The sequence below is a fragment of the Aquila chrysaetos genome, chromosome 16 (assembly GCF_900496995.4).
Source record: "Aquila chrysaetos chrysaetos chromosome 16, bAquChr1.4, whole genome shotgun sequence".
Lineage (NCBI taxonomy): Eukaryota > Metazoa > Chordata > Aves > Accipitriformes > Accipitridae > Aquila > Aquila chrysaetos.
In genome coordinates this window covers 13,907,675-13,934,371 of record NC_044019.1, presented here as the reverse complement: position 1 = coordinate 13,934,371, position 26,697 = coordinate 13,907,675, and the positions used below count along the sequence as shown (strand labels likewise).

At 40.7% G+C, this 26,697-nt stretch overlaps 1 protein-coding gene and 1 long non-coding RNA gene across 7 annotated transcripts; one reads left to right on the top strand and one right to left on the bottom strand.

Moving 5' to 3' along the window:
- Nucleotides 1-271: 271 nt before the first annotated feature.
- GTF2H1 (general transcription factor IIH subunit 1) lies at nucleotides 272-25,313 on the top strand. 5 transcript variants are annotated; one of them, XM_030038202.2, is made up of 15 exons: nucleotides 272-553; nucleotides 4,608-4,776; nucleotides 6,631-6,823; nucleotides 9,306-9,468; nucleotides 11,168-11,261; nucleotides 11,970-12,119; nucleotides 13,192-13,271; nucleotides 14,648-14,778; nucleotides 15,951-16,038; nucleotides 17,354-17,442; nucleotides 18,312-18,429; nucleotides 19,306-19,396; nucleotides 20,823-20,938; nucleotides 21,858-21,950; nucleotides 22,552-25,313. In XM_030038202.2, the coding sequence occupies exons 2-15, from the start codon at nucleotides 4,623-4,625 to the stop codon at nucleotides 22,636-22,638; spliced, it is 1,647 nt and encodes a 548-aa protein (XP_029894062.1). In that variant the 5' UTR covers nucleotides 272-553; nucleotides 4,608-4,622; the 3' UTR covers nucleotides 22,639-25,313. The 5 variants fall into 5 exon arrangements, with proteins under 5 accessions (XP_029894062.1, XP_040985368.1, XP_040985369.1 ...); XM_041129434.1 differs by lacking the exon at nucleotides 272-553 and adding an exon at nucleotides 1,594-1,612; XM_030038201.2 differs by lacking the exon at nucleotides 272-553 and adding an exon at nucleotides 4,095-4,257.
- LOC115351487 lies at nucleotides 3,686-6,302 on the bottom strand. Of its 2 annotated transcripts, none has more exons than XR_003926832.1 (3): nucleotides 6,056-6,302; nucleotides 4,167-4,291; nucleotides 3,686-3,885 (listed from the first exon to the last, which is right to left on the bottom strand). It is a non-coding gene; the product is annotated as an uncharacterized LOC115351487 (long non-coding RNA). The 2 variants fall into 2 exon arrangements; XR_005934174.1 differs by having other exon boundaries at nucleotides 4,167-4,286.
- Nucleotides 25,314-26,697: the final 1,384 nt, after the last annotated feature.

Here is a 26,697-nt window from a genome sequence, read left to right as displayed (position 1 = left end):
GAGGGGAGGCCCCTCCCCCGCAGCGCGGTGGCGGCGGGGCCGCCGACCTGGGAGCGGAGCACCGGGCCGCTGGGGCCGATGGCGGGGGACGAGCGGCGCCCGCGTACCGCGGGGCCGGGTGACGGCGGGGGGCTAGGGGGGGGGGCGGGAGGGCCGGGCGCGGCGGGGAGAGGGGGGGGGGGCGGCGGCGCTGTTTACCGCCCCGTCACTCCCCCCTCCGCCCGCTACTGTCATGGCGATGGGGGAGGGGCCGTCACGTGAGCGGGGAGGGGGGGCGGGAGGGGAGCCGGCCCGCGCCACGTGACCGCAGGGGACGCTCCGTGCGGCCTGTTCCCCTGTCACGTGAGGCGGGCTCCTTCTCCCCCGCCCTCCCAGCACCCCGCCGCTTGTTCCGGTCACGTGCCCGCCCCCTGCCCGCCCCATGGCCCCGGCGGCGGCGGCGGCGGCGGCCCGACCCCCGTAGCGCCCGCTCCCGCCCCGGGCCCCTCCCGCGCGGCCCGCCGGCAGCGACCAGCACGCCGGCCCGGAGCAGGTCCCCGCCACCGCCCGCACGGTAAGGAGCCCGCCGGCGTGGGGGACGGGGCGGCGGCGGCACCGCCGGGCACTCTGCCTGTGCCTGTGGCGGGGGGTGGGGGGGGCGGCGGGGCCCGATGCGCCTCCCGGCCGCGGCTGCCCCGGCGGTTCCCTCCCTGGCCGCGGCGGGACAGCGCCTGCCGGGGCGCGCCGCGGCGGGCCCGGTGCCGCGGCGGCCTTTGGCCTCCCGCTCTTCCTCTCTGCCCGCTCCCGGCGGCGGCGGTCTGGCCGGGCCGGGGGTGCCGTGAGGGAAGGGACCGGGAGGAGCGGCGGCGGCGGCAGCCGCCGGTCTGCGCCTCCCGGGGAGGGGGGGCGGCGGGAAGATGGCAGCGCCGCGCCGTCGGGATCGCGGCCGGGGGGGGCAGCGGGGCTTCACCCGAGCGCCTGGTCGCGGGCGACAGACAAAGAGGTGCCCGAGCCCCGGCCCCCGGGCCGCCGGCGCCCTTCTGCCGGGGACGCTAGAAGGCGGAGGGACCCCGCCGGGGCCCGCTTCGCCGCAGGCAGAAGCGCTGGAGGAAGCGCGGGTGTTGGGAGCCGCGGAGGAAGGCCGGCCCGAGCCCGCCGGCGGGCTCCGGGGCGCCGGACCGCGGATGCCCTCAGCTCGCCGGTGGCCGAGACGAACGGCCCTTTTCTCGCCTCCGCGGCCCGCTGAGCCGCGTTGCTCTGACAGCTCCGCTGCTGCCCCTCGGGGTGCTGCTCTGCCGGCTGCCGGCCGCGCTCGGAGGCCCCCGGGCTGTGGGGCCGAACCGCCGGGGGCCGGCTGCATTCCCGTGCCACTGCGGTTCGGTGTGGGCCGTCAGCGTAGACGTTCCGCTGTTCCCTGCGGGGAGCGGAAAGCTAGCAGCAAGGCCTGCGTCAGATCTGTCAGGGCTCGCCTGCCAGCCCCTGCCTACCCTGACCAAGTCAGGATTATTAAAATGCGTAAAGGTTTCCTTTACTTCTGCTCAGAACTCGATAAAACCACATGGGAGGAGACTGGAGTGACATGCTGGTAATGGAGAGCATTCAGAACAGGTGTTGTAAGGAACAGAAAAGACAGGTACTTGGTTTTAAAAGTGGTTAGGAAGAGTCGCTGCGTTGGAGGAAGGATAGCTGTTGGAATTTGACAGCGTTTCCAGGAGCTGCATTCACTGCCACGGAGCTAGGAGCGGGGGGGGGATTATAGGTGGATAAGCAAACAGGACCTTTTTTCTTGGTTTATGCCGACACTGAAGCTTCCTGATAGACCTTGCCAGTTGTAAACGGCAGCTGAAATTAACATCCTCAAGACAGGCTTGATGACAAGTCATACCCTGTGGGTTAGGACTGCTGTTTGATCCAAGTGCTTTTCAGAACTATTAACTGTCACTTCAAAAGCTCTACTGCTGGAGAATTTAAAATAAACTGTGTTTGACCTTCCTATTCTGGAAGATACTTAAACCAGAGAAAGGTCTGTCTTCCAAAATCTGCAGCTGAAGAACTCTAATGCTGCTTCTTTTAGCAGCAGATTAAAATTATCACTTAAAGCTGTAAAATAACAGAATTTCTCCATATGCATGTTGCAGTTCTTGCTCCTTTCAGCAGCATTGTCATCATCCGCAGTACTGATTCCTGGAAACTTCACTTGTCAAATATAGAGGTTATGAGATTTGGGCAGGCGTGAGTAGATCATTGATGGCTGTCACCCTTCTGCATAGCAAGCCTTAAGTGTCCAAAAAGAAAAGAAAATGACTGGTGTACTGTGTGTGCTTAGCAAGGATGTAGCCTTCCCCTCTGCAGTCGGTAGGAAACCATCCTCATGCTTTTCTAGCAGCCAGGCAAGATTTCTATTTTACAATTTTTCTTGTGCTTCTTGTAACAAGAAGCCATATTGTTTTCATTAGTGAAAGATGATGACTTTCCTAAATCCTGATTATATATATATATATTTTTTTTTTTATCCTTTCTGATGTGTGGTTCAAAAGACAGCTCAGGGTTTTCTCCATTTTGGGTAACGCTTACTGTGCTTATGAGTTGTATCATCCTACTGCCACCATAAATTACTGCATGAAAAAGGAAGCACAGCAATGACATAAATAAGAACAGCAGTAAGCTAGTGTGTTCGGCCTCCCAGAAGGTAGAATGAGCCACTTGTGGGATAATTGTGCATTCACAGATTGCACACTGCAGGGTACTGTGCTAGAAGCGCCATGGTTGTAAAGGAGAAGTTGCTAGCTGCTGATCGTTTTCTTCCATAGTTGAAAGACTGGTTGTAGGTGGGTGCAATAGCATGGTAGAAAAGCAGTGCAACTTGCATCAGAATGAGCCTGACTATGAAAATGCTTTCTTTTTTCTTTTTGTTCAGTACAGGTTTAATTCCTTTGCATTCTGTGGTTTTGTCTCTACTGCATTGGATAATAATGACCTTAAAGGACTGTAAAGTAACAAAGGGAGAAAAAAGCCCAGATCCTTAGTCTTGCATATGTTGAGGTTTCTGGTCTATTAAGAGTCTGGCCAGATGCCTTTTTCCACTAAGGATAAGGTGCTGATGAGAGACTACAGACCTGCAACAGGAAACTCTACATAAAATGGTAGTGCGAATAGCACTGAAAGAGAATAATGCTGCTGTGGAGACTGTAATGGATTATGCTAGGAAACGGTCCTGAAATCATGCCATGCAGTTTTCTTTGAGAGAGAAGTATTAGCAGGGCTGCTCTGAATGTGGCACAGTGTGTTCTAGTGACTGCTGCAATGGTGCTGATGTGAAACCCCACGTTCAGCTCAGCATCACTGAAGTCTTTGGCAAAGCTTTGGATGACTGAAATGATGAAGGAGCGAAGCTTAAGTGCAGAGCCCTTTTGCCGTTACATCTTTCCATTTAGTATTTTACTTAACTCATTTCAGAGACGGGCTTGTCAGGCTTTTGCTGAAGAGAATGCCATGCTACTGTCCAGACTGTGAGAGTAAAATATCCTATCTTGCTGCTGTTTTTTTTTTTTAAAGAAAATAGAAGAAGTATCTGAACTTAAGTGCTTAGAATTATCACTTTGTGATACCTACTAGTAGTGCGATAGCTGATGCAGATTGCTGTTGGAAGTTTGATGTGGGCCCCAGCAAATATTACAGGTATTCCAAAGAACAGGAAACATGCATGTCAGCATTTGAAAATACTATTTTACATAGCAGTAGTATAGTTTATGATGTACAAAATACAGCAATCAGACAGACTAAACGTTTACAGTGAACATACCAAAGATGTAAATTTTTGACAGGTGTAGGACAGTACGTTAATACAATGTAGTCATACTTGCGGTGTCCTTAACCTCTTGAGAAATTTAAGGCTGTAGGGTGAACCTGTGGAGAGGAAAGATAGTGACTGCTGGGGAGAACAATGCAGGAACTATCAAAAGGCTTGTTGATGTGAGACTGGTGACAAAATCACCATTGTGTTGAAGTAGGTCTAACATTAGTCCCTTGGACTTTGGGGGAGACGGATAGGAAACTGGCCAGCTGGAATCAAGTGTACAAAACATTGTTCAAGCGCTGGGCAAAAACCACCACAGTAAGAACTGGAGTGCAACTGGGCTACCTTATCTTTAGCACAGAGAACTGAAAATCCATGATTTTTCACATACCTTGTATCGTTCCCTTTTCTGAAACGACTTAACATCTGCCATTCACACTGAAGAAGGGAATTGCTGCCAAATGCCAGAGGAGATTTGGAATGTATGTCATTGCTCAGCCTCAGTATTCTTCTGAACTTGAAAAACGAGTAAAGGAACATTAAAAGAGGAAAATTTGGTTATCAGTTTAAATGTAAGATTTGCAGGTCTTTTATTGGAGGAAAAGTAGTATCGGCAATATAATTAGATTAATTATTTAGGTAGCCAGCAGTATATTGTTTAAATTTGCTGATTGCACTGACAGAGGGAAGCATGTTTATCTGGGATGTTTCAAAAATTATGTAGGCATTAACAAGTAAATGTGGGTTGTAGTACTTCGATATAGATAGGAGTAGTGAAAGAGTTACAGCAAAAATAATTATACTAATCAGCTCAACTGTATGTTTTTAATAGCTCCTTATAGCCACAATGGCAACGTCATCTGAAGAAGTGTTACTGATTGTAAAGAAGGTACGTCAGAAGAAGCAGGATGGAGCTCTCTACCTTATGGCTGAAAGGATAGCATGGGCACCTGAAGGCAAAGACCGATTCACAGTCAGCCATATGTATGCAGACATAAAATGTAAGTGAACGCTTTTCCTATTCCAGCTTCAGTAAGCAGTATTTCAATAAACATTTAAATACAACCGAAAGTTTATTTGCCATAAAACACTAGGAGGTAAGTTAGGAAGGTTGCAAGGGTCTGGAGCTTTGACTAGGTTATTCTATGTAGCAGCAGAGATTGGGACCATGGTGAAGTATCACCAATTTATTAAGGATGCTACTGCAGAACTTCTGAAGTCTTCAGATGTTTAAGTTATACTGCATTTACTATTAACTTTTGATAAACTTCTGCAATAAATTGAACAGAAAAATAATCTATGCCATATGCTTGTGGAGGGAAGGGTGGGAGGGGGGTTGAGGAAGAGTATAGGATTTTCAGGGTCTAACACAGAAACTATCTGGCATGTCATCTGTTAAAATATGCATCTAAAGCTGTTTCAGTTTTCATATAAAATGAACCTCGCTGTTTTATTTTCATCCAACGGACCATAGCTTCAGAAGTGCTAGCTTCTGTAGTTTGGCCTAACTGGTAACATTCCGAATAAGCATTTCCTGTTGCAGTAGCAGAGTACTTGCAAGTCAAAACTGAACAGTAAATGTCTATAGCATGCTGTCTTTCTGGCTCCAATTAGCCCTTATATTCCATGTGCTGCAATGCCAAAGAAGGAATAAAAAAAAAGTTGTATGTGTCACTTGGTAAAGGTTTAGCGATTATTGCTGTTTAAAGTCACATACAAGTACTGTAGCATGATCAAAGGTGTGTGTGATGAATCAGAACTAATATGCTGTTTTCTTAAATACGAATGTGATGAGTTTAAAAGATCTGTTCACGTATAATAATCAACTTTGTGAAGGTTTTATTTAGCTATTTGCTTACACTTAAGCAGCTTATATTTTAAATATTTACATATATAGTCATTGAAGTCTTAACGTAGATGAAAGGTGCTCGGTTTTGTCATCTAAAATAAAAAAAGGGGGGGTGGTATTTGTAAATTTGTAATAGAGATGATGATTTAGTGGTGACATCTGGTTCCTGTCTCCCATTTGCACTGGAGAAAGGGGTAAGATTCAAAGTTAAGTTGGTGCCATTTGCAGTGCTACACTGAAGTCAATATAGCACAACAGTCTGTAAACGTAGTTGTTCTAGCCTCCGCTCCCTCTGGTTATAAGAAAGGAAGCAGGAGTTAGGTTTTTCTTATGAGTCATGAGGGTGTAATAGCACCTTGGAGGCATTGGTGATCAGCTTTGGGAGTACTAGTGGCTAAATGCGCTTACCACACTACTTGAAACCAGCATACCTTTGCTGTCAACAGACATGCTGTTACTCCACCCGGCATCTGCTTTCTTACAGCTTTTCTTCTGTGGTAACTGGTCCAGCTGGAAAAACAAAAGGGAGTTACTTTTCAGTGGATCAGTTCCTTGGTTCAGTTTGCTGCACAAATGCTAACACTTGTACAAGAAAGCCAGCAGGAAGAAGTGGAAAGGGGGAGTGTGGTTGTCACCTTTCAGCAGCAGCCTGGATTGGTACCAGGTTAAAGTGTCCAGGTGATGACAGTCTAATTTGCAGCAGTTTTGTAATGGAGGATGTGGGGAATGCAAAGATGGATCAGAGCTCCTGAGCCGTAGCTGAAGGATACTGAGCAATAGGCTACTGGTGTCCATGTCTTGTGTTTTAGAGAGAACAAGGTGCAGGGTTCAAACTAATTTAAGGGGAAGTCTGTCTGTTCCACTTTCATGGCTGAAATTCACACAAAGGATAATGGTATTTAATTGGATGATGAGCATAACTGCTTATAAGCAAATACTCTAGGGAAGAGAGTTTCTTGTATAAGCTTACTGTCTGTTGCTAATTAATACTCTCTGTATAATCTAGGCCAGAAAATCAGTCCAGAAGGTAAAGCTAAAATTCAGCTTCAGCTAGTATTGCATGCAGGGGACACAACCAACTTTCACTTCTCCAATGAAAGCACAGCAGTGAAGGAGCGAGATGCGGTAAAGGATCTTCTTCAACAACTGTTGCCTAAGTTCAAAAGGAAAGCTAATAAAGAACTTGAGGAGAAGAACAGGTAAAGGGAAAGGAGCCTTAAAGTTTTTTGGGTTGGGTTTTTTTTTTTTAATTGCTACCTAACTATAGTGTATTTCTGCTAAGTTGTTGTTAGTGCAACATCGTTAGTGATACAGCATTTGTTTCCCTAGTAAAAATCTCTCTGCTTTCAATTTAGAGGCAGTTCCCTGAGACTTACATAACTGTAACATGTTGAGACTATACTTGCGTTCTCAGTGACATGTTCCTGAGGTGTAAAGGCAGCCAGCCCGGCTGCCACCCAGTCTTTGTTATTCATGGCTATGAGATGAAAGCACCCAACTGGCAGTCTGTCTCTTTAGTCTCCTTAAGTATATATGTATCAGTTAGAAAAGCTGCTTGAAATATTTTTTTTTTTCCTTTTCCAGAAGTTCTCACCTTCCTTGATTTGTGATTTTTTTATTAGCCCTCCCTGTATAACTTCTTCCCCCTCAAATCTTCTTTCCTGGTGTTTTATATACTCTACTAAATTGCTAGGTATTTTCATGCATCTCAATTGAGATGCAGTAGTTTGTTATTTGGCATACATGATGTTTATTCTAAAAAATGTTTTGAGAAGATGTTCAGGACCTAAGTCCTTTTCCCAAAAGGGCTTTTGAGATACACTTCCGTTCCTTTAAAATGTCTGTGTTGAACCAGTCCTTGTGGCCATAGAGCACCCTTCTCTGCGTCTCCCCATATGAGTTTCACTTGATTCTAGCATCTGCTGTGAATCCTGTATTTGCTAATTTCCATTTCCAAAGACTGTTCTAGCTTTGAACTTAGGTAAGTTAAAGCTAGATTTTTCAAAACATAGGAGCATTGCCTCATTGGGCAGATCAGATCTTTACAAGGAGATTTCCCAGCAGAAAGGCAAGAGCCCTTCCTTGTGCTGGAGCTCTGACACAGCCAGGATTAACTGGTTCCAGTACTGCAGCGACCACTAGGGTTTACAGCAGTGTAGACAGCTTTGGCGCTATTACCGAACTAGTTTCCTTATGCTGCGTGCCTCATTTCTAACAGTATTAATACTGAGTACATGGGCAGTCTTAGCTCTGAATCTTTGTACCCTTAAATGGAGTTTTACAGTATTATGCCATGTGGCATTAAGAGCTCTTCTAGTTACAGAAAAGCCAGAATCTCTGCACATACTCAGTCATAGTCTGTTCTTCTGATGATTAGGCATCCGAGTCTAGTAATGGGGCTTCATTAGCTTAATTTGCAACAGATGAGGCAAAAACATTTCAACCTGTTCTGGAAGGGTACTACATCCAGAGTCCCTGTAGCATTTCCTCTGTTTATTGATATGTGGAGGTCAAGTATGTACAAAAATTCCAAGTTTTAATGAAATAATTAGAATAACACTGCTTCCTGCTGCACTAATTTGTAAGAATTGCCACTAATCCATATTTGTACCAATAAGAAAAACTGGAAAAACCTTGGTGGTTAAAACAAAATAGGGATGTCCTGCCACAAAGTTTTCACTTCCATCTCATCCTACTTCATCTTTAGAGCAGCTGCAGACTTTCATTCAGTCCAGATTGCAGTTTATCCATGTTCTTCCCTAGACCACGTACTATGTATTCATAAGATTCCTATTTTTTTTTTATTGTTTGCAAATGATAAGACCCTGAGGTACATGGTAAAGATTGTTGAGGTTGATTGTGAACACATATGCACGTTTCCCTGAAAATAGCCTAGTGGGTTTCAGATCAGGTACACAGCTGTATGTAAAGCTGCTTAAACATTAATTAACTGAAGTTTCAGGTGCATGCATTCTTTGCATTTTGGATAGTAAGGGTGATAATACTTGGATGATAACTTTCGTAAACATTATTCCCTGGTGGAAGTAGTGACAGTGAATGTTTCTGTAGCACTTGTGCCGCATGTGATAGTTAAGTCCTGAAGATCCTACTGTCACCAACAGAAATATAAATGAACAAACAACTCAGGGTAATATGTGTTTTAAGGTGTGTTATGCCACACATTCTATAATGTGTACTCTTGCACTAGAATAGAGACCTGTAACTACTGAATTTTAAGATCTTAAACACGAATTGGATAGTGCTGAAATCTCTCTCCCTGCGCTTACCTCCCACCACCTGCCACTGACCTTTGTTACGGAAGTTCAAGAAAATTCGTTGTGCTTTTACAGTTCAGGAGACTCCAGTGCTGGATGTGCAAAGCCACAAGAGCACCACAGAATATTTTAGGACAAGACGTTAATTCCACAATAATTTTTTCTTAGGCATTACTGTTTTATAGCATTTAATACTATTCCTTAAACTTTTTTTTAGTCCTTTCTTAAGTCTTTGGAGACAAATACAGCTATTGAGGTTGGTTGTTTACACAATCTTGTCAAGAAATGCACAGCATTTTGAAAGAAAAATTGGTTTCTGTTCCTTTTGTGAACTCATGTTAGTTATGGAAATCTTAATGATTTATTCTGCAGTGTTTCAACTCTATTCAATACATTCTTTTACCAGAATGCTGCAAGAAGATCCTGTTTTGTTTCAGCTCTATAAAGACCTTGTTGTGAGCCAAGTAATCAGTGCTGAAGAATTCTGGGCCAACCGTTTAAGCCTGAATGCAGGGGATAATTCTGCAGCACCTAGTAAGCAGGATGTGGGCATCTCTGCAGCATTTCTGGTATGTTGAACCTCTTACTTAAAGGATTTTAGAGCAAACAAATTGGGGAAAGTAAGAGTTCTGCTTGTGTACTTCTGATACGGTTTAATGTTGTTCTTTCCTGGTTCCTCAACTTAACTTCTTTCTGCATGTTAGTTAGACTATTGCAAGTGTAAAAGAGAAAAGAAAAAAAAAAAAAGGTTTTACGCAAATCTGCAACCTCCAAATTTTGTCAATTTAAGATGCTTAATTTGAACTTTAAATTGACAACAGGCAGATGTTGTTTATACTGCTGCTCTGCCTTCCGTAAAACAGGAATAAAGGTGAACTTAGAGTCACTAGATTACAGTGTATTAACTCAATAAGTTGAAGAGTATCTGTTGCAGCATTGACATGCATAAATGAAGCTGCAAAGACTTTCCACCCAAAAGGTTTTATTCCCTCCCCCATTTTTTTAAACCAGTACATGCTTTCAGCTACTTGAAGAACAACTGTATATCTGAAAGCTTGTTTTCTCTCTCTCTCTCACCCCAAATTTCAGTTACGTTACCCATTTGTAGAAACCATGCCTCAGTAATCCCAATGCAGTCTAAAAGTAATCTAGATACAATCTTCAGATTCCTCCCACAGATACGTGTTTCTACTTCTGCAACAAAATTCATACAGATTATGACTCTTCTGCTGGAATCCCATTTCCACCTTTGTAATGACTGTGCGCACGTCAAGGGTTTGGGAGGGAAAGAGGTGGTGGGAGTTGGTTTATGACTTAGCTGCTGTACAAACACTTGTTTTTTCCCCCTAGAAATACCCAAATCAGTTACTGAATGAACTTGATTGCTCTGATTTCCTGTCTCCCATTATTCTTACACCTTAACATTAAAAAAAGCCAAACAACCCAAACCTTCAAAACTGAAGCTTTCTTAAAATAACTGGTTGTGTTTGTGTACTCTGCATTTGTGAGGAAGAAAACTTCAGATATTTGCGTGTCCTAGTTCAAGTTAAAATAACTATATGGCTCTACTCAGAACGAGTGTTTCTCTAGGAAGAGGGTGGTACAAAAACTAGAATTTAGGTGTACAGCAAAAGGAAGAAAAGAAGGCAGTATATGCAATCATGTACTTTTTCCTGTTACTGAGAATTGGACTGAGTGCTTGCTTACTCCAGAGCTTCCTGAAGAGATCACTAAGATCTAACTTGCAAGTTCTGACTAATGCTTACTCTCAATTTTTAAATTCAATGTTATTTGTCAATTATACTGAGATGCTTTTAGTGTATAAGGAAATGAGGTGAAAGAGCCATAAATCTTTTTTTGTCACTTCATTATCATCACTGATATTCACTAGCTGAATTGTTGAATGAACAACAAAAGATTAGGCATTACAGTAAACTTGCCTATTTTTACTTTGAAACAAGGAGGTATTAAACTAAACATACCATTCTTTTGACTGATGGAGTGGTCTTTGCTTTTTGTCTTCTAAAGCTTACAGTCTACTTATTGAATCATCCCTTAAGTGGCAAGTATAATAAAGTAATTACTGCATGCTCTTTCATTTCTCGTTCTAAATACCTATTTATGATCAAATACGCTATGGATTATTGGAGGAAGAAGATTATTTTATCTGCAGCGGAATTTGATTACAAGATGCCAGTTTTTTTCCTTCTACAGTTAAAGAAGGCATTCAGACATGACTGGTTTTCCTCCCTGTATGCTTTTTCTTAGGCTGATGTACGGCCTCAAACAGATGGCTGCAATGGTCTGAGGTATAATTTGACTTCAGATATCATTGAATCCATATTTCGAACATATCCTGCAGGTAAGAATAGAGCTTTATATAACAAATACATGCATTTAAGATTTGTTTCTTACTATCTTACTATGGGAAGACTAGAAAGTTAGTCTGAGCCTGGAAGTATGAGGGACCGTATCTTCAGTCTTCTGGATGATTCTCCCTGCCTCATTTGAGGGATGGGAAGAAGCATGTGTTAAAACATGCTTTTGAAATGAAACTTTGATTTCGTTAAATGAAAACACTTTAACTTGTTGCCTTAAAAAAAAAAATGTCAAGTTGTGAATAGATATTTGTTTCCCATGATACTCCTACTCAGCATTGCAGTTAATTGTTATTTTTCAAGAAATCACCTTTGGGGGGAAAAGAATCTGATTTCCATTGTTCCCCTGCGCTATATTGAAACTGGCACTCGTTCATTTTGGCCCGTAGTTAAAAAGACTAGATCCATTCTGAGAATAACTAGAACTCCAGCAAATCAGACTTCTTGTGTCTCTGCAATTCAAATTAGAATATTCAGACCACTGTTACTTGCATTTCTTTTCAAAGCATTAGCTAGCATTGCAGGGCATAATACAGTACCTGTTTGCTCATGCTTAGCTACTGCATTCCCTTACAATTAATTAGCATGAATGAAGGCAGTATTAGACAGGAAGCAAGCAAGGAAATTTTAACATAAAATATCATATTAAGAATAGCAGAACAGTTTATAATCATTATGGGTTTTGTTCACAGTAAAAATGAAATATGCAGAAAATGTTCCACATAACATGACGGAGAAGGAATTCTGGACACGATTTTTTCAGTCTCATTATTTCCATCGGGACAGGCTCAATACAGGTTCAAAAGACCTCTTTGCAGAATGTGCCAAACTGGATGAAAAAGGTAAGCTTTTTTACTTTGTTTCTGCAGTAGGCTGCTACAGTCTTAGCTACATCATAGAGCATAACACTCAAGAGGTATATCTTTTTTTCTGTTCGTTTACTGGGCATCTTGCTTGTCAAACTGTAAAGTGAAAGCTACAGCTTGTCATTGAAAGTTAACTATAGCTTTGCTGTTCTTAGCGTGTTTCATAGTGAGTGCATTTCTTGAAACAAATTAGCCTTTAGAAACTGGTAGCACTAGAAATAAGCTTTATTACAACTCATGCAACAGTAAATCTGTGATAAATTCCATAACATGCTACCATGCTAGATTGATTATGCTGTGCCATCAGTTACTATGGAATAATTTTGTTTACATAAGGTTCGTTTTATGGTATGTGCACAACTTACAACAGGTATAGCTTTTGTTATAGATCAGGTTTTAGTAATAGGCAAATATGGATCTTGTTTAAGATTTTCCAGAAGAGTTGCCATCCCTGTTCTCTGTCAGCCTTTTTAATGTGAAATCTTAAAATATTATCTGACTTTAGTTTTTATTGGATTTCTGAGGTAGGTTTCTGATGATACAGAAATGTGGAGAGTTGAGATCACTTAACACTATTTCTTAATATGTATTCTGACTAATGAAAGCATTCTATTAGGAATCCACAATCCTTCACAAGTAAAAGCTATCACCAGATACAAATTAGCATTCTACCCAAGACAGGGCAGCAAAACAGTGCCAAAATTAGAAGAAACACACAGTTAAGGCTTCCCAGTTCCCACAAATACAACTAATATAATTGCATCTTCAATTCTTTTTTTTTTTTTTACCAAAGAGTATTCAGTGATGTGTAGAAGTTGGTGAAAACTGTGCTAATTAGTAGGATGATCTTTTACAATAACTTTTCAAGTCTGTTGCTTATTTTAAATGGAACTGTGAAAAGGGTTGAAAGTTTTAGTCACAGTGATACTTGGGCATCTGCAGAACTTTTGTCTTCTCCTTTTAAAGGTTAAATATAATCTAATAATCCCACAATTATTTCTAGTTGTTTAAATACGTTTTTTCACGTTTTTTTCTTTGTTTCATACAGGGTTAAAAACAATCGTGTCTCAAGGAGTAAAAAACCCCCTGATAGATTTAACCGCTTTGGAAGATAAAACATTAGATGAAGTAAGTAGTTGGCAAAAAAAAACCACCAACCCCCCACCTTAGTTTCATTTAAGGAGAAAGTGGGTCCTTCTCCTGTTAAAATAACTACAAATGCTAATTATAAAACACATCACTTACTAGGTTGCTGCAATGGTTGGGTAGTCAACATTTATACAGTTGTATGTGTGTAAAGAAATGGAGACTGTGCCCATGGACCTGTATGCCTCAGATGTCTGCCTTAGTGTGCTGGGTATAAAAGCAGGACTTGCCTTTTTTAAAGAATAATTATTATTTCACTTCGATGGCTTTTTTGTTTGAAGTGGACTCTCTGGTTTCTTCCTACCTTTTAGAAGCTGTGACAATGTACAGAAGAGTAGCATAAAACAGGAAAAAGTCTTTGCATTTGTTCTCACTTTGAACATTGCTATTTATTTGATTCAGCTTAATTTTAAGGACACTTTATACAGTTTTCTTGGTTTAGCTTTAAATACCATGTTTTGCTAAAAATATGACTAACTTGAACTATTACCTGCCTCCAAGTACAAATTAAAACAGTTGTTATAAATGGTGTACCATAATGTGAAATAACTTAAAGATGCACTTTTCTGCAGTTGATTTAACTTAAACTTTTGAGTTGTAATTAATAATGCTATCCATTTCTAAGTTTGGTAGGTTTGGGTTTTTGTTTGGTGGTTGGTTTTTTGTTTTTTTTTTGTTTTTGTTTTTTTTTTTTTTTGTAAGAGTTGTACAAAGCTAACAGTCTGAAACTGGACTAGGAGTTTAGGGTGGGTATGTTTGAAGTGCTATGCTAACTGCCCTAGTTTGCTTTTGAGGCAGGTTAACTGCAAGCATGAAACTGCACATGGTGTAAAGTGAGTTGGCTTCAGCCACTTGGTAACTGGGGAACACTGCCAACATTAAGGCTTGAGGTTTTTTGAATTCCTAGTGGTATCGCATCCTCCTGACAGGTGTCACTTAGCCTGTGGGCTGCTGGTGTCCCACAAGATATTAAAAAGAGCTCAGTAAAACAATAGCTAGCTCTTACTTTCAATCAATGCCTGTCTGTTTTGTACAGGCAATCCTTAAATTTTTTTTAAGCTAGTTCTGTTTTTACTTATAACAGAGCATGATCTTATAAGACTATCTGTTTAAGAATTTTTTCTCTCAAACACCTCTAAACTGCCAAGTGTTAGCAGAATCAAATACTCTATGGAGATTTTTTGAAGTACAAAAGGTGATGGTGGGGCAAGGTAGGAAAATACTGCTTCAGATGATGATGCAGTATCACTCAGTAGAGTTCAGAGGAGGTGGCATGCAGGCTTCTTGACTCAGTGGAAAACAGAGAATTGTCCTTCTGGTTTTGGGGCAGGAGGTAGCTAATGTTGTTTTCTTTGTAGGGCTATGGTGTTGCTTCTGTGGCCTCTACATCAAATGCCTCAAAATCTGCTAGAGAAAGTAGCAACGCTGCCATTATAAAACGCTTTAATCATCATAGTGCCATGGTCCTTGCAGCTGGCCTCAGGAAACAGTAAGTTTCAATGTTCTGTAAAAGCTTTTTGTAACAAATTTTAAGGACTTTCCAAAACAAAAATACATTTTCAATTACTCATCCAACTTTTAATTTTTATGAATGAAGTATTTTCCTCTAAAAATGAAAATACCTTTAGGTTCCATTGTACTTTATAAAAGTTCTTCAGAGCTGTCTGAGATGACAAATGCTATTTTTAGATGAGTTACCGTACAAAGCGGATTAAAAAAGGAAAGGATATTTCTGCCTTAGTTCTCTAGACCTGGTGAAGGCTGCAGAAGTAGTATTCTCTTTGCTCTGTGGAGGTGAGGTCTGGTGCAGGGAGTTCCTATGGCCTGCCTTCTGGGAGCAGGTCTGCTGGGGCTTCCTGTAGTGGGGTGCATGGATATAAGTAAATGAGGAACCAGAAGAACGGTGTGGCATGGGTGGATCAGACGAAAGATTCCTCCAGTGCAGTACTGTGCCCCTGACCAAAAAAAAAGTATCAGGTGGTTACATGTATTTACAGTGAACTTCACAAAGGAAACTTCCTAAAAGAGGCATGAAATGGGTTTGATGTGAAGTCTGCTTTACAACTGGTTTATAGGCAACCACCAAAGGATTACTACTCTACCCAAATCCTACAGACCTTACCTGTTAGAGATCTTAATTAAATACTTTCTTCTGTGTAGCTGTGTTCCCTCATGTTGTTCTCCTGTCTTGCACAAATTGAACACTGGACCTTAAATGATCTCTTCTGGCTAATGTGTGTTTCTGTTTCTCAGTTCAGGAAGAAGCAAAACAGTAGCTCTCATTCTGAAACAGAATCTCAGGGCTCCCATAGCTCTGCTAATACCTGGTTGGCATAAGTGTGTATGCAAAGTGTTTCTAATTTAGTCATTATTTTGTTGTGTCCCACTTGCATTGTTGGCACACTACTATTTCTGAAGAGAGGGAGAAGCACCCTCCCCTGCTGTTGAATTTCCCCTTTGACAAACAGGGTTATTTGAGAAGTTGGTTCCTTCTATCTAGATCAACTGCTAGAAATGAAGACATAAGGGGAAAAAAGTTGACATACAGTATGTGAACATGCATATAAAATTTTTGAAACAGATGTATTTACTTTGTCTCTAGCTTGTATCTTAAGTTTCCTGTGAGGTGAATTCTTCTTAATGCTGTTTCTCTATTTTAAGAGAAGCACAAAATGACCATTACAGTGAGACCAGCAGTACGGATGGAAACTCCAGGGATTCAGATTTCTTTCAGCCACCAATGAAAAAGGTATAAAGTTAGCTGATGCAATTCTAATTGATTGGAACTGGAAGCTCTGTCTCTCAAAAGATTGCTGAAGGTTCCTTACTTGTTTTATGATGCATCTAAAGTGATACTTATTTAGCTTTGCTTAGAAGTATGTAGAATAAGAACCTGAGGGCCTATAAGAAGCTTTGTACTTCTGTTAGTAAACACAAATAAATTACACCTTGAAGTATTGCTCTGTTTATCTCTTCAGTAGTGCCCAACAAAAGTAAAAAAAAATTCCAACGTGATTCTGATTGGACTCAGAAATCTGGTTCTTCCCATTCAGTGCAGTTCTTTTTTGCAGCTCCCCCCCTTTTTTTTTTCCAAATGCCTGAAAACTTCTAGGGAACATCCATCTGAAAGGGATATTGGTGTTCAAGCACTAATATTAACCTATCAAGTGTATTGTTTGCAGAGGGGATGATTAAACTGGCACATAGCAGCCTTCATCTTAAGGTCAGAAGCTGAAGTGAGGTTAAACTGAAAGCGTAGTAACACCTGGTGCATTGAAGTACAGGGCAGTAGCCTGTTTTAGACTAAGTGCAGCAGCTCACAAAGTGGAAAAGGGTATACTGTAACTGCTACAAAACTGAATTGAATACTCTTGCTAGAGTTGACAGCCTAAGTAGAAAATGCCAAGGGGACTCAAAACCTGCGTATATTGTGAGAAAAGGTTGTAGAATACATGTGTTGTTAAATGTTGAGGTAGTCAACAGCTTTGACTTTCCTGAAAGCTGCAATTTTTACTGGGAACAAAACAATATACCAAGACTAGACATGATGAAAAGAAGAGTGAAAGAGTAGCATGAGAGTAGGAGACTTAGAAGTAGTTTTCTCATTGTACAAAGTCTGATATCACTGTGCTGTTATCTGTCACCGCTAATGCTCTAGCTCTACTGTCACCAGACAGCTTGGGTAATTATGGTTTTAGTCTTGCACTACTGTACGCCAGCCATTAAATAATTACTATTTCTGCTAATTTGAAGATACGTGGACATAAATAGAGAGCACAAAGAATGATCTATGTATAGCAGAACATTTTTTGGAAGTGGTAGGGACTGCACATTTTGGCCAAAATCTGCAGAAAAAGCGGTAGTGCCAAGACTTCCAAATTGCACGCTTCAAACAATATTGGGCACTACTCCCTCTGGAGGGTAGACATGAACTATTCCATACTTTCATTTTCTTTAAGGTTTTAGTAACTCTTCTGCTCAAACTCGGTGAACTGGAAAAAAGCACTAGATGCATCAAATTGTGTCCTCATTAGTAATGTGTATAATTATTTGGCTTATTTTAGGTGAAACTCCAGGAGTCCATTGAATATGAAGATTTAGCAAAGAATAATAGCATTAAAACTATTGCACTAAACTTAAAGAAGTCTGATAGGTAAGTTAACAAAATATGCATGGCTATTTCAGCATATTCGATCTAGCAGGTCTCTCATTACAGCCTGCACAGAATCAGCTGATTTAGTCTCTACTGTGCCACACTCAAGTGTGTTTAGGCTAAGTTTAGAAACCTAATATGAACTTCTGCATAAACCAGCTTCCAAGTAATTCCCATATAAATTTGTATTTTGATTTCATATTGCTTTTCAGCAAATTAAGTCTCTGCAAGGGCTTTGACATGTAATTTCTGTGAAAGTCTAGCAGACCTATATTCACAGGTCAGCACTTTGTTGCAGCTTACAGTGGAAAAATGTACGTCTTACATGTGAAAATATATACGATTTCAAGGAAAATCCACTCCCAGGCAAAAAAAGTGCAGTTGGGATAGTTTTGGACTGCTCACTGGTCTAGTGTATTTCTAGTAATAGTCCTCTTGTTTTCTAGACTTTTGAGTTTGAGAACCATAGATGTAAATTCAGAAGAGGAGTGATACCACAGGAAAGAGAACAGTTCAAAACATGCACCTAACTTCATTTAGCTTAGTTTCAATGGAAGGTGGTGTGAATTCCTCCATTCTAATGATATTCCCAGAACTAGTTGGCACAGATAGCTTTTCATGAGCAAAATGATGCTCACCGATTCAACAATAGAAGCTCTTCTCTTACTTTGAGAATACCATACCATCCCTAACCCAGTCTCTTCCCATGTGGCAATGTAGTTTACCTTGTCAGTAAATAAGATACTAGCGTCAACAGTTGCAAAGCATCTAAAATTGGAAACATTTGAAGAACTGTCCACTGAGTTTGGCCTCTGGTTTACCAACACTCATACTAATACACTTTTCTCTTTCCTTTTCTCACCTCACAGGTATTATCATGGTCCAACTCCAATTCAATCACAGCAATATGCAACCAGTCAGGATATAATTAATTCTTTTCATAGTATTAGGCAAGAAATGGAAACATATGTACCCAAACTAACTCAGGTATGGAAGAATACTCAAAAAAAATCCCTTCTTGATGTTAGCATCTTGCTTTCTATATAATTTTGTGTCTCATGTCTACTGGAATTTTAATTTTTCAGGGTAAACTTAATTATCTTCAATAGTTTCATGTTATTCAATTTATTTTACAATTTTAGGTGACACCTTTTGAGCTATTGTGTTTAAAATCTACACAATAGGAAACTGAGTCATTGCTGATACTCAGAGTTATATTCTATTGTTACCACATTCTTTTGAGGAAGTGGTAAAGGTGTGAAGTAGTAAAGCAGGGCAGTCATGCAACATGAAGCACAGGCCAATATTATTGATATCCCCCCCTGAAATTTAGGATGTAATGGTCTTAGGAGGTCATAGTAAGCAGGTTTATATCTGAATGGGTCTTTTGCTCCTGAATGCACTTAGGCAGGATGTAGATCCCACTGTGGGCTGCACAGAAGCTCTGTCCTGGCAACTGGAGGACAGCATAGCCACGTAGCCAATCTCCCCAGCCAGCATCTGAACTTCCTCTGTTAGTAAACCTAGATTTGGTCCTAAATAAAGCAGCCATAACTGTGAATGTGTCACATTTCTGTATAGTAATTCTCTGTCTCATTTCAAAGTAGATGCACAGCCAGTTCATGTACTAGGTAAAGAAAAGGTTTGTTTATCTGTAATTATTTGGAAAGCTTTCACTGAAAACATGAGCTATAGCACTTCAAAGTCACTGTGTCTAATTCTGGAGACGAGCAGACTCTTCATTAGAACTTCCATTGTATCTGCTCAACTGTATCTTTGCCATTGGACTTCAACTATAACTTATTTTAAAAATATTTTTTTGGAAAGACTGATCTGAAATATTTGTTCCCTCTCTCCCTTCAGGTTCTTTCAAGTGGTGATGCTACTAGCACTATTGCAGTCCTATCACCTGGAGGAGCACTTATGCAGGGTGGAACACAGCAAGCCATAAACCGTAAGGATTTAGGATATATAATATTTAATCGTATTTTATGGCATTATACAGCAGTACCTGGCTTGCTGTTTCATCTCCCTCTTAGAATATGTTACAGTGATAAAGGAAATTATGGAAACACGTAGCTGGAGTAATACTGGGTTACAGCAACAAAAGAAAAGCAACAACCCAGCCACACCATGAGGGTGGTACTGGCTACACCAGTGCTGATGCAAGTGAATGAGAGAAAATTTTACAGAGCAAGTGATGAAGGATGCACTTGATACGAAGTCCTCTTACAGATAATGGGTTTTGCTTGTTTGGCATTTCTCTTTTCTGATTTTTTTTTTTTTCCTGGATTATAGAAAATAAAGGCATGCTCTGGGAAAGCTCTAACGAGGTGAGGTCTAGATAATTGTCTGGAACTAGTTTTTTTGCAGCCTGCATTTAAGATCCACAGCTTGCTGTGAAACAGGACAACTTTCTTGTAGACTGCAAGGGCAAAACAGACAACCTCTCTTTCTCACATCTCCATTCATTTCCCTTTTGTCACATTTCTGCCAGTCTGATTTCCTTTCTCTTTAGTCTCACAGCAGATGAACCCCTGTTCACACAAGGCAGGGTTTATAACAGTTTTCCAGTTTAACTTGTGTTACTTGGTCTGAAGGCAGCAGAAACTAATTCAGACAGCTGAAAAAGGAAGTACGAGTTTTTTTATGGTACTGAAAGAAAGAAGTCAGCAAGCAGTAGTGAGGCTTTCTTACCCATCCCAGTTGGCATACTAGGTGCTGTGCTCCACTTTTTTTTTTTTTTTTTTTTAAAAAACAGCCTCATCCTAGAGTTCACTGTTCAGTTCACTGTGCTCCTGTCATTCGCAATGACTGCTTGTGCTTTTTGTCTTTGGTTTTAATGATTGTGGTTCCTTCCCTGCTCTTGAACCCTGTCCCCCCTTCTTCTCTAATAGTATCTGGAGTACAGTTCCTTGTTTCTGCCTGAATTTTTCATCTTCCACATGCTGTGACTGTATTCTCATTGCCAGCATAAGGGAAAGGGAAAAGCTTGCAGTATCCACCACGCAGTATTTGGCACTGTGCTGTGAAGAGAGCAAGGTGCTGGTCGCAGAAGCAGTACTGCCACACTGTTAGAACAGTACAAATATACTGCTTCTAATCCTGGATTAAGTTTGGTGTCCATTCTTTGCTTGGCATAGATCTCCCTATATAATATACAAGCTTCTTCCAAGTATATAGCCATAAATAGCAGCTGACCTGATCTAGTACTGCTGATAGTTCTACTTCAGGTGTGAGGCACCTCATTGTTCCCTCCCAGCCAACCTTTCTGTGATTCTAGTAGAAATGTATATTGCTGAACTCCTTCATTAGCTTTACATTCGCATTTTTCATATGATAGTTCTGAGTGATGTGACAAAATCTTTTTCCTGTTGCAGAGATGGTGCCAAATGACATTCAGTCTGAACTAAAACATTTGTATGTGGCAGTAGGGGAACTGCTACGACACTTCTGGTCCTGCTTTCCTGTTAACACGCCATTCCTAGAAGAAAAGGTAAGGCAGAGCTTCCTAGTGTGGCTGTGGTTGTGATGTGACCAGATCATGGTTTAGAATGACTGTCATTAACTTGAAGTATAGAACTAATACACATGCTTTAAATCAGTGCAGCGCTTACTCATGCCTAGAACTGAAGGTCACAAAACAATGTAAAACATTACTTTTTTCAGCAGTTCTGCTGGTGCTATTGGTTAAAAGCATCCTTATCCCTGCACACCTGTTAGCCCATCAGGCAGAGTTGCTATAAGCTAGTTTCAAACAGAATGGTCAGCTATATTCCACCTGCAGATTTCTCGCTGCCAGTTTAAAACACACAAACTAAAGCCCCCCTTCCCCAACTCTAAGACATAACCTCCGCAGTGACAGTTAAAAGAAAGTTTTCCTTACTCTTACACCTATTGCAAAAATCACTCAGTCACAGCTTCAAAACATACAGTGCTTTGTAGAACAAAATTGCCTTCAAGAAGAGATGTCTGTCTACAATCAGGTATATGATTGTAACTATTTTTCTGTTGCTATTCTTTCTTTTGACCTCACACGGATCACAAATATAAAAATTTGCGTGCAGATGTGTTAGATTTTCTGCTGCAAAATGTGGCCTGAAAATCCATGGTACAGTCTTTGCTTGAAGGAAAAAAAAAGTTTTTGTGAATATCTTACCTATAGTATTTACTGACAAAGTAATAATGATCACAGGGGCACACTGCACTTTCAGTCATACTGCACTTGCCTCAAAAATAAATACGTACTGAAGAATTGTTAGAGACTGATATTTTAACAACTTTTCTTCCTCAAACTATACATACTTAAAGTAGCCCCCAGAATTAGTTATAAGGTGTTTTGTTGGAGAACAGTTTGTTAAAGGAAATGAGGCTTCCATGCAAGTGATTATAATATTGGTTTCTCTTTCTCTCAGGTTGTGAAAATGAGGAGCAACCTGGAAAGATTTCAGGTTACAAAGCTCTGCCCATTCCAAGAAAAGATTCGGAGACAGTATTTAAGCACAAATGTAAGGGGAAAATACTCTTTAATGATGTGGGTGCATATTAATAATTAGAATCGTAGTTATAAGAGGATAGTAGCTTTGTTACTTCTTATCCTAGGGCATTGTAAGTTTTTTGTTAACTAGGAAATGGGCAGAGAGAAATTGGGTGCACAGTTAAGCATGTCTTCTCTCCCTATACAACTTGCTGAGTAATACCAGTATATGTCAAGAACCATAATTTGAAATTACCCAAGTGAAACAACAAAAAAGGGGAAGTCATGTTTCATTTTTCACTTCCACCATGAAGTAGAACTTTAGCAACTTCAAAACTGTCTCCCACCATGCCAGACTTGAAGTAGTCACAGACTAAATACTGGAACAGGCAGCACAATCAAGTGTCACTTCCCTGTGACCTTCTCAGCTTAGTAGCTCTCTGAACTGCTCCCTCTACAGATACTTTGCAGTAGAGCCTCAAGGTCCTTTTTATCTGGCATACCTCTTTGATTTTAGTGAGATTACTCTTAGTGAATAAAATGAGGAATCCAACTGAGTAGCTGGTCAAAGGGAGGGGAGGGGATCTGTTTTCCAGTAGCTGGGACATTTTTTTTTCCCTTTAATGTTTCAGTTGATAAGTCATATAGAAGAGATGCTGCAGACGGCCTACAATAAGTTCCATACATGGCAGTCCCGGCGTATGCTGAAGAAGACGTGAAAATGCATGCTGTACAGGTTTGAGAGCAAAATCTGCAATAGGTATAGGAGTACAACCTAGCATACGTGCAGATCTTATAGTTGTTGCAGGAAGACCTGCAAGCTGTGGACTTCTGGAAACGATGTTAACTGAACTTGCACATTTTTGAAAAAGAACTTGAGATTAAACTTGAAAACTAGGGAGAAAAAAAAACAAGGAAGAACCAAAACAGAAGAGCTGAGACGCAAAAATATTTAAAAAGACACTGTTTACTGCAGTTACTCAGGAACTGCTTTTGATTTGCTTAAAGAGCTGCTTTCAGAAATAAAAAATTTAAAGAGGGTGTATTAATAAAATCTGTTTTTCTGTCTAATTTTTTTTTTTTTTTTTTAAGAAATGTATGGCACAGGGTAGAACTCAAAAGTTTTTCTTCACTGGATTCTGACATTTTATTGAATTCTGTTTGTACTTTCTGCAACAGTTTAACAATGATATTTTAAAATATAGCTGAGACTGGTTTTGCTTCAAACATCTGGGAGAGCGTAGCTGTCAGAAGACAAGCTTCTGCCATATGTTTCCCCACCAATTGGAAGCAAGAGACATTGCACTGAAAGCTGTTTATGGTCTGGGGTCCCTAAAGGCACATGGGGGCAAACTTTTGCCTGAAGTCTTGGATTTTTATGCAGAATTTTTTCAGCCATCAGTTTTGCATGTTTTCCTTTGAGTGCAAGTGTGTGCTACTGCAATTTTTTTTTTACGGTGGCATTTGTTCTGAGGAGAGAATGCATTTTTAAAAATGAAGTTAAATAAAGTTTCTTACAAAATAAGTCATTTATTTTCAATTCTTAGACATTTTTTATTTCTTCTCCTAAATCTGTTTTCCTTCACTATTCCCTTTTGACTGTTACACTATTTTTGGCGAATTGATAATCACTGCAAAGAGAAAAATGTGTTATTTACACAATGTCCATAGATATTGGGAATCTGTGCCATACTTTGTTCCAAATAGAATCAGTTGACAGTTTAAGACCAACTCGTCTTGTATTAAATGTGACTTAAATGCAAAGTAAACCTGTTTTCTATAATATATGCAGTTTAATGACATCCTTGTATTTTGTTGTCATCTTGACTGTACTAAAGCCTAGCATGGGCTACTGAACTTTTTTACTTCTGACTAAATGTGACTGTTAGATTATAAGATGCATTTACTACAAAGACAAATCAGAGTGACAATATGTATTCAAAGCAAGCACAGCAGTGTTCCGTACGGCAGAAGAAATTCCCATTAGCCTGCATGATGGCTTAATACTAGATTTTGCCACCATTGGTATGATGCTAAAAACTGATAGTATGATGTTGGTTGGATAATTCTTGCAAATTCCTACAGAAGAGAGGATGTATTTGTATAGCCAAGTCTGTGCTTGTTCTGTGCTGCTGCTCCATTTATGCAAGAGGGGTTTTTTCTTTAACTGATGCGTGGAAGTCAGCAGCTTCTTTTTACCCAGTGTTTTTCAATTTTTGTATTATGCTAATATTTTGGTAAAAGCCGAGTTGCAGTTAAATGTCACTGTCTGCACCAAAATTCTGTTTGGAAACGTATGCATATTGTTAAGCCTAGTTTCCCTGTCTGCTTTTGCAGATAGATGCATGATACCTGCTCTGTGATGTTAATGTGGTTCTGCTACAAGAAATGACTAGGCTCAACAGGAGAGACACCCATTATTTTTGACAGGGTGAAAATGTCACTAGGAATAAACAAACAGATGTATGTACAGCATTTGGGGAATGAGGTGCACATCTTGACAAGAGTTACCTCTTGTGATAAACTATTTCTCTAAAACTTAGGTTTAGGGTATGGCTTTATTAAGCCTAATCCTCTCGTAAGTGCAGGCGGCTCCCAGAAAGAAAGGGTAGTTTTTTTCTCCCCCGTTCCAAAGCATTTGATCTAGCAATTCTGTGGCCAAATTTCACTGTTTAGTGAAGCTATAACACCTTTCATCATATCAGAGGGCTAGGTTCAAGAAAATATGTCTGATTTATATTCTAACTGTGCCTGAAGCTATGAACAACGCATTTGAGTATTAGACTGCACTGAGACTTCATTCAAAAAAAATCATAGACAGGAGAGTTTTGAATATGGAACTAATTCATCTTTTGTTTGAATCAGTATTTAGCATCCCTGGAAAGACTGGGCAAAATGGCTAGCACCGTGGAAAAGTTTCAGTGCATCACAAGAGCATTTTACAGTTCAAAGGACTGTTGTTTATAATCATTATGGGGGATGGTGTTGCAATAGCTTTAAATTATTATAGCTATATCAGGCTATCAAAATGTACCTTAACAGAACTGGGGGGGAAGAGGACTATGATACTAAATTCAACAGTTTTGCCTAGAGACTGTACAGGCAAGGCTGCTATGCACTTCATATTGCTTTTTCAGGTATTGTGGCAATAAGGCACAGGCCCCTCCTAAAGTAAGGGAGGTAAACTAAATATTCTTTCTTCTACATTGTATTCCCCTTTTCTGTAGCATGGTCCAAAACCCGGATTCATTCCTTAAGTTTTGAAACTGAATCATCATGCATTATATTACTATTGGAATCTTTATACTGACTTGTATTTTTAATGAGAATTCATAAAAGTTGTATCATTGGCATTGATCTAAGATTTGTAGAATAAACCCTACTGAATTCTAAAGTCAAGTCTTCTCTAATGCTTAGGCTGTGTCTTCTGATGTTCAATTAAACCCCAAACAGGCTCCATTCAGGTCTAAATTGAGAGAGCTGTGTAGAGCACTAGCTCAGCTGTCCCTTCATGGTGGTAGAAGAGGTCAGGAGCAAGTGTTACAATACAGTTACTGTCAAATTATTTCATTTTTAGGGGTCGAGAACTTTTTCTGCTGCACAGGGAATCTACACCATTACTAGGGCTACTGCCCCTCTGTTTCTGATCATACAAAAGCCAGTTTAAGTCTCCAGGGTTTGGTACTCTGCTTGTTCCATATATTGATCCAGCAGCTGTTGGTTCAGGGGAGCTGCAGATGCTGCTTTGTCAGCCATTCAAATCCAAGCTTTGCTAGTAATGGAGAAAGGATAACTTAAAGCAGATATTAACAGAAGTCTGCCTCAGCTTATTTGTAGCCTGTGAATGTCAGCAGATGAAAATATTTAGATGCACCACAAAAAAGGCTGGGCTGTTCCTCTCTCAACAAGATCTCTACCCCAGTTAAGGACGGGAAGCAACATCATTCTACTGGAGCCATTCCTACAAGTAGTTTCTTGCACACTCACACAGAGTGGCTCTCTAGACGATGATCTTCAGCTTCCCAATGTGACAAAGCACTGACCAAGGCCCTGTGCTTTCCCAGATGGGTGACTTTCTCCACCACCCCTTTGATTAAGATACTTTTTTTACAGCTACAACTATTTTCCCTTATTTATACTTTAACTACATCCTTACAACTTCTGTCATGAGGTATTGTTATCAGCTTGAAAGCTTACCTTATCCTTGCCTAAACTATCAAACAGCTACTTTATTGAGAAAGCTACTTGCGTAAGCAGGGGAGGTGACGACAAGAAAGCTTAAGATCCAGTCTTCCATTATCCATCCTGTTTCCTTTTCTTAAGAGCCCATCCAAGCATCCCTGCTATTTGCAGGCAGTGTATAAAGTGGCTTTGGAGCCTTTGTATTGCAACACAGTTTCAGTGTGTGAGCCACAATATTCCAAACCTGTTTCCAAGCTTTCCCTTACCTTGCAGCAAGAGCTGGAACTCGATCCAAACAGAACACAGCAACTTAGTTTGAATAGCGTTCAGACATCACTGGTGATCTAACATTGATCCTCCATAAACCTTGGTAACTAATGGCAGATGTGCTCCTGCAGTAGAGTTTAAAGCCTGGGGAACCATTAAATCACCTAACCCAATCTCCCACATCTTTTTCAGGACACTGCATTTCCCCTACCCTACTGCATTTCAGCTACCTCTGAACACATCATCTCCCCAAAAGATATCCAAGTCCTTGTCTGTAACGCTGAGAGCAAGAGAATTCACCACTCTCCTCAATAACATCCTAGATAGAG

Bases quoted from the DNA above. Each gene is read 5' to 3' on its own strand.
- GTF2H1 (XM_030038201.2), top strand. From the start codon at position 4,237: ATGCCAGAGGAGATTTGGAAT. The intron at 4,777-6,630 runs GTAAGTGAACGC...TGTATAATCTAG, and splicing joins TATGTATGCAGACATAAAAT to GCCAGAAAATCAGTCCAGAA. The intron at 16,039-17,353 runs GTATAAAGTTAG...GGCTTATTTTAG, and splicing joins TTCAGCCACCAATGAAAAAG to GTGAAACTCCAGGAGTCCAT.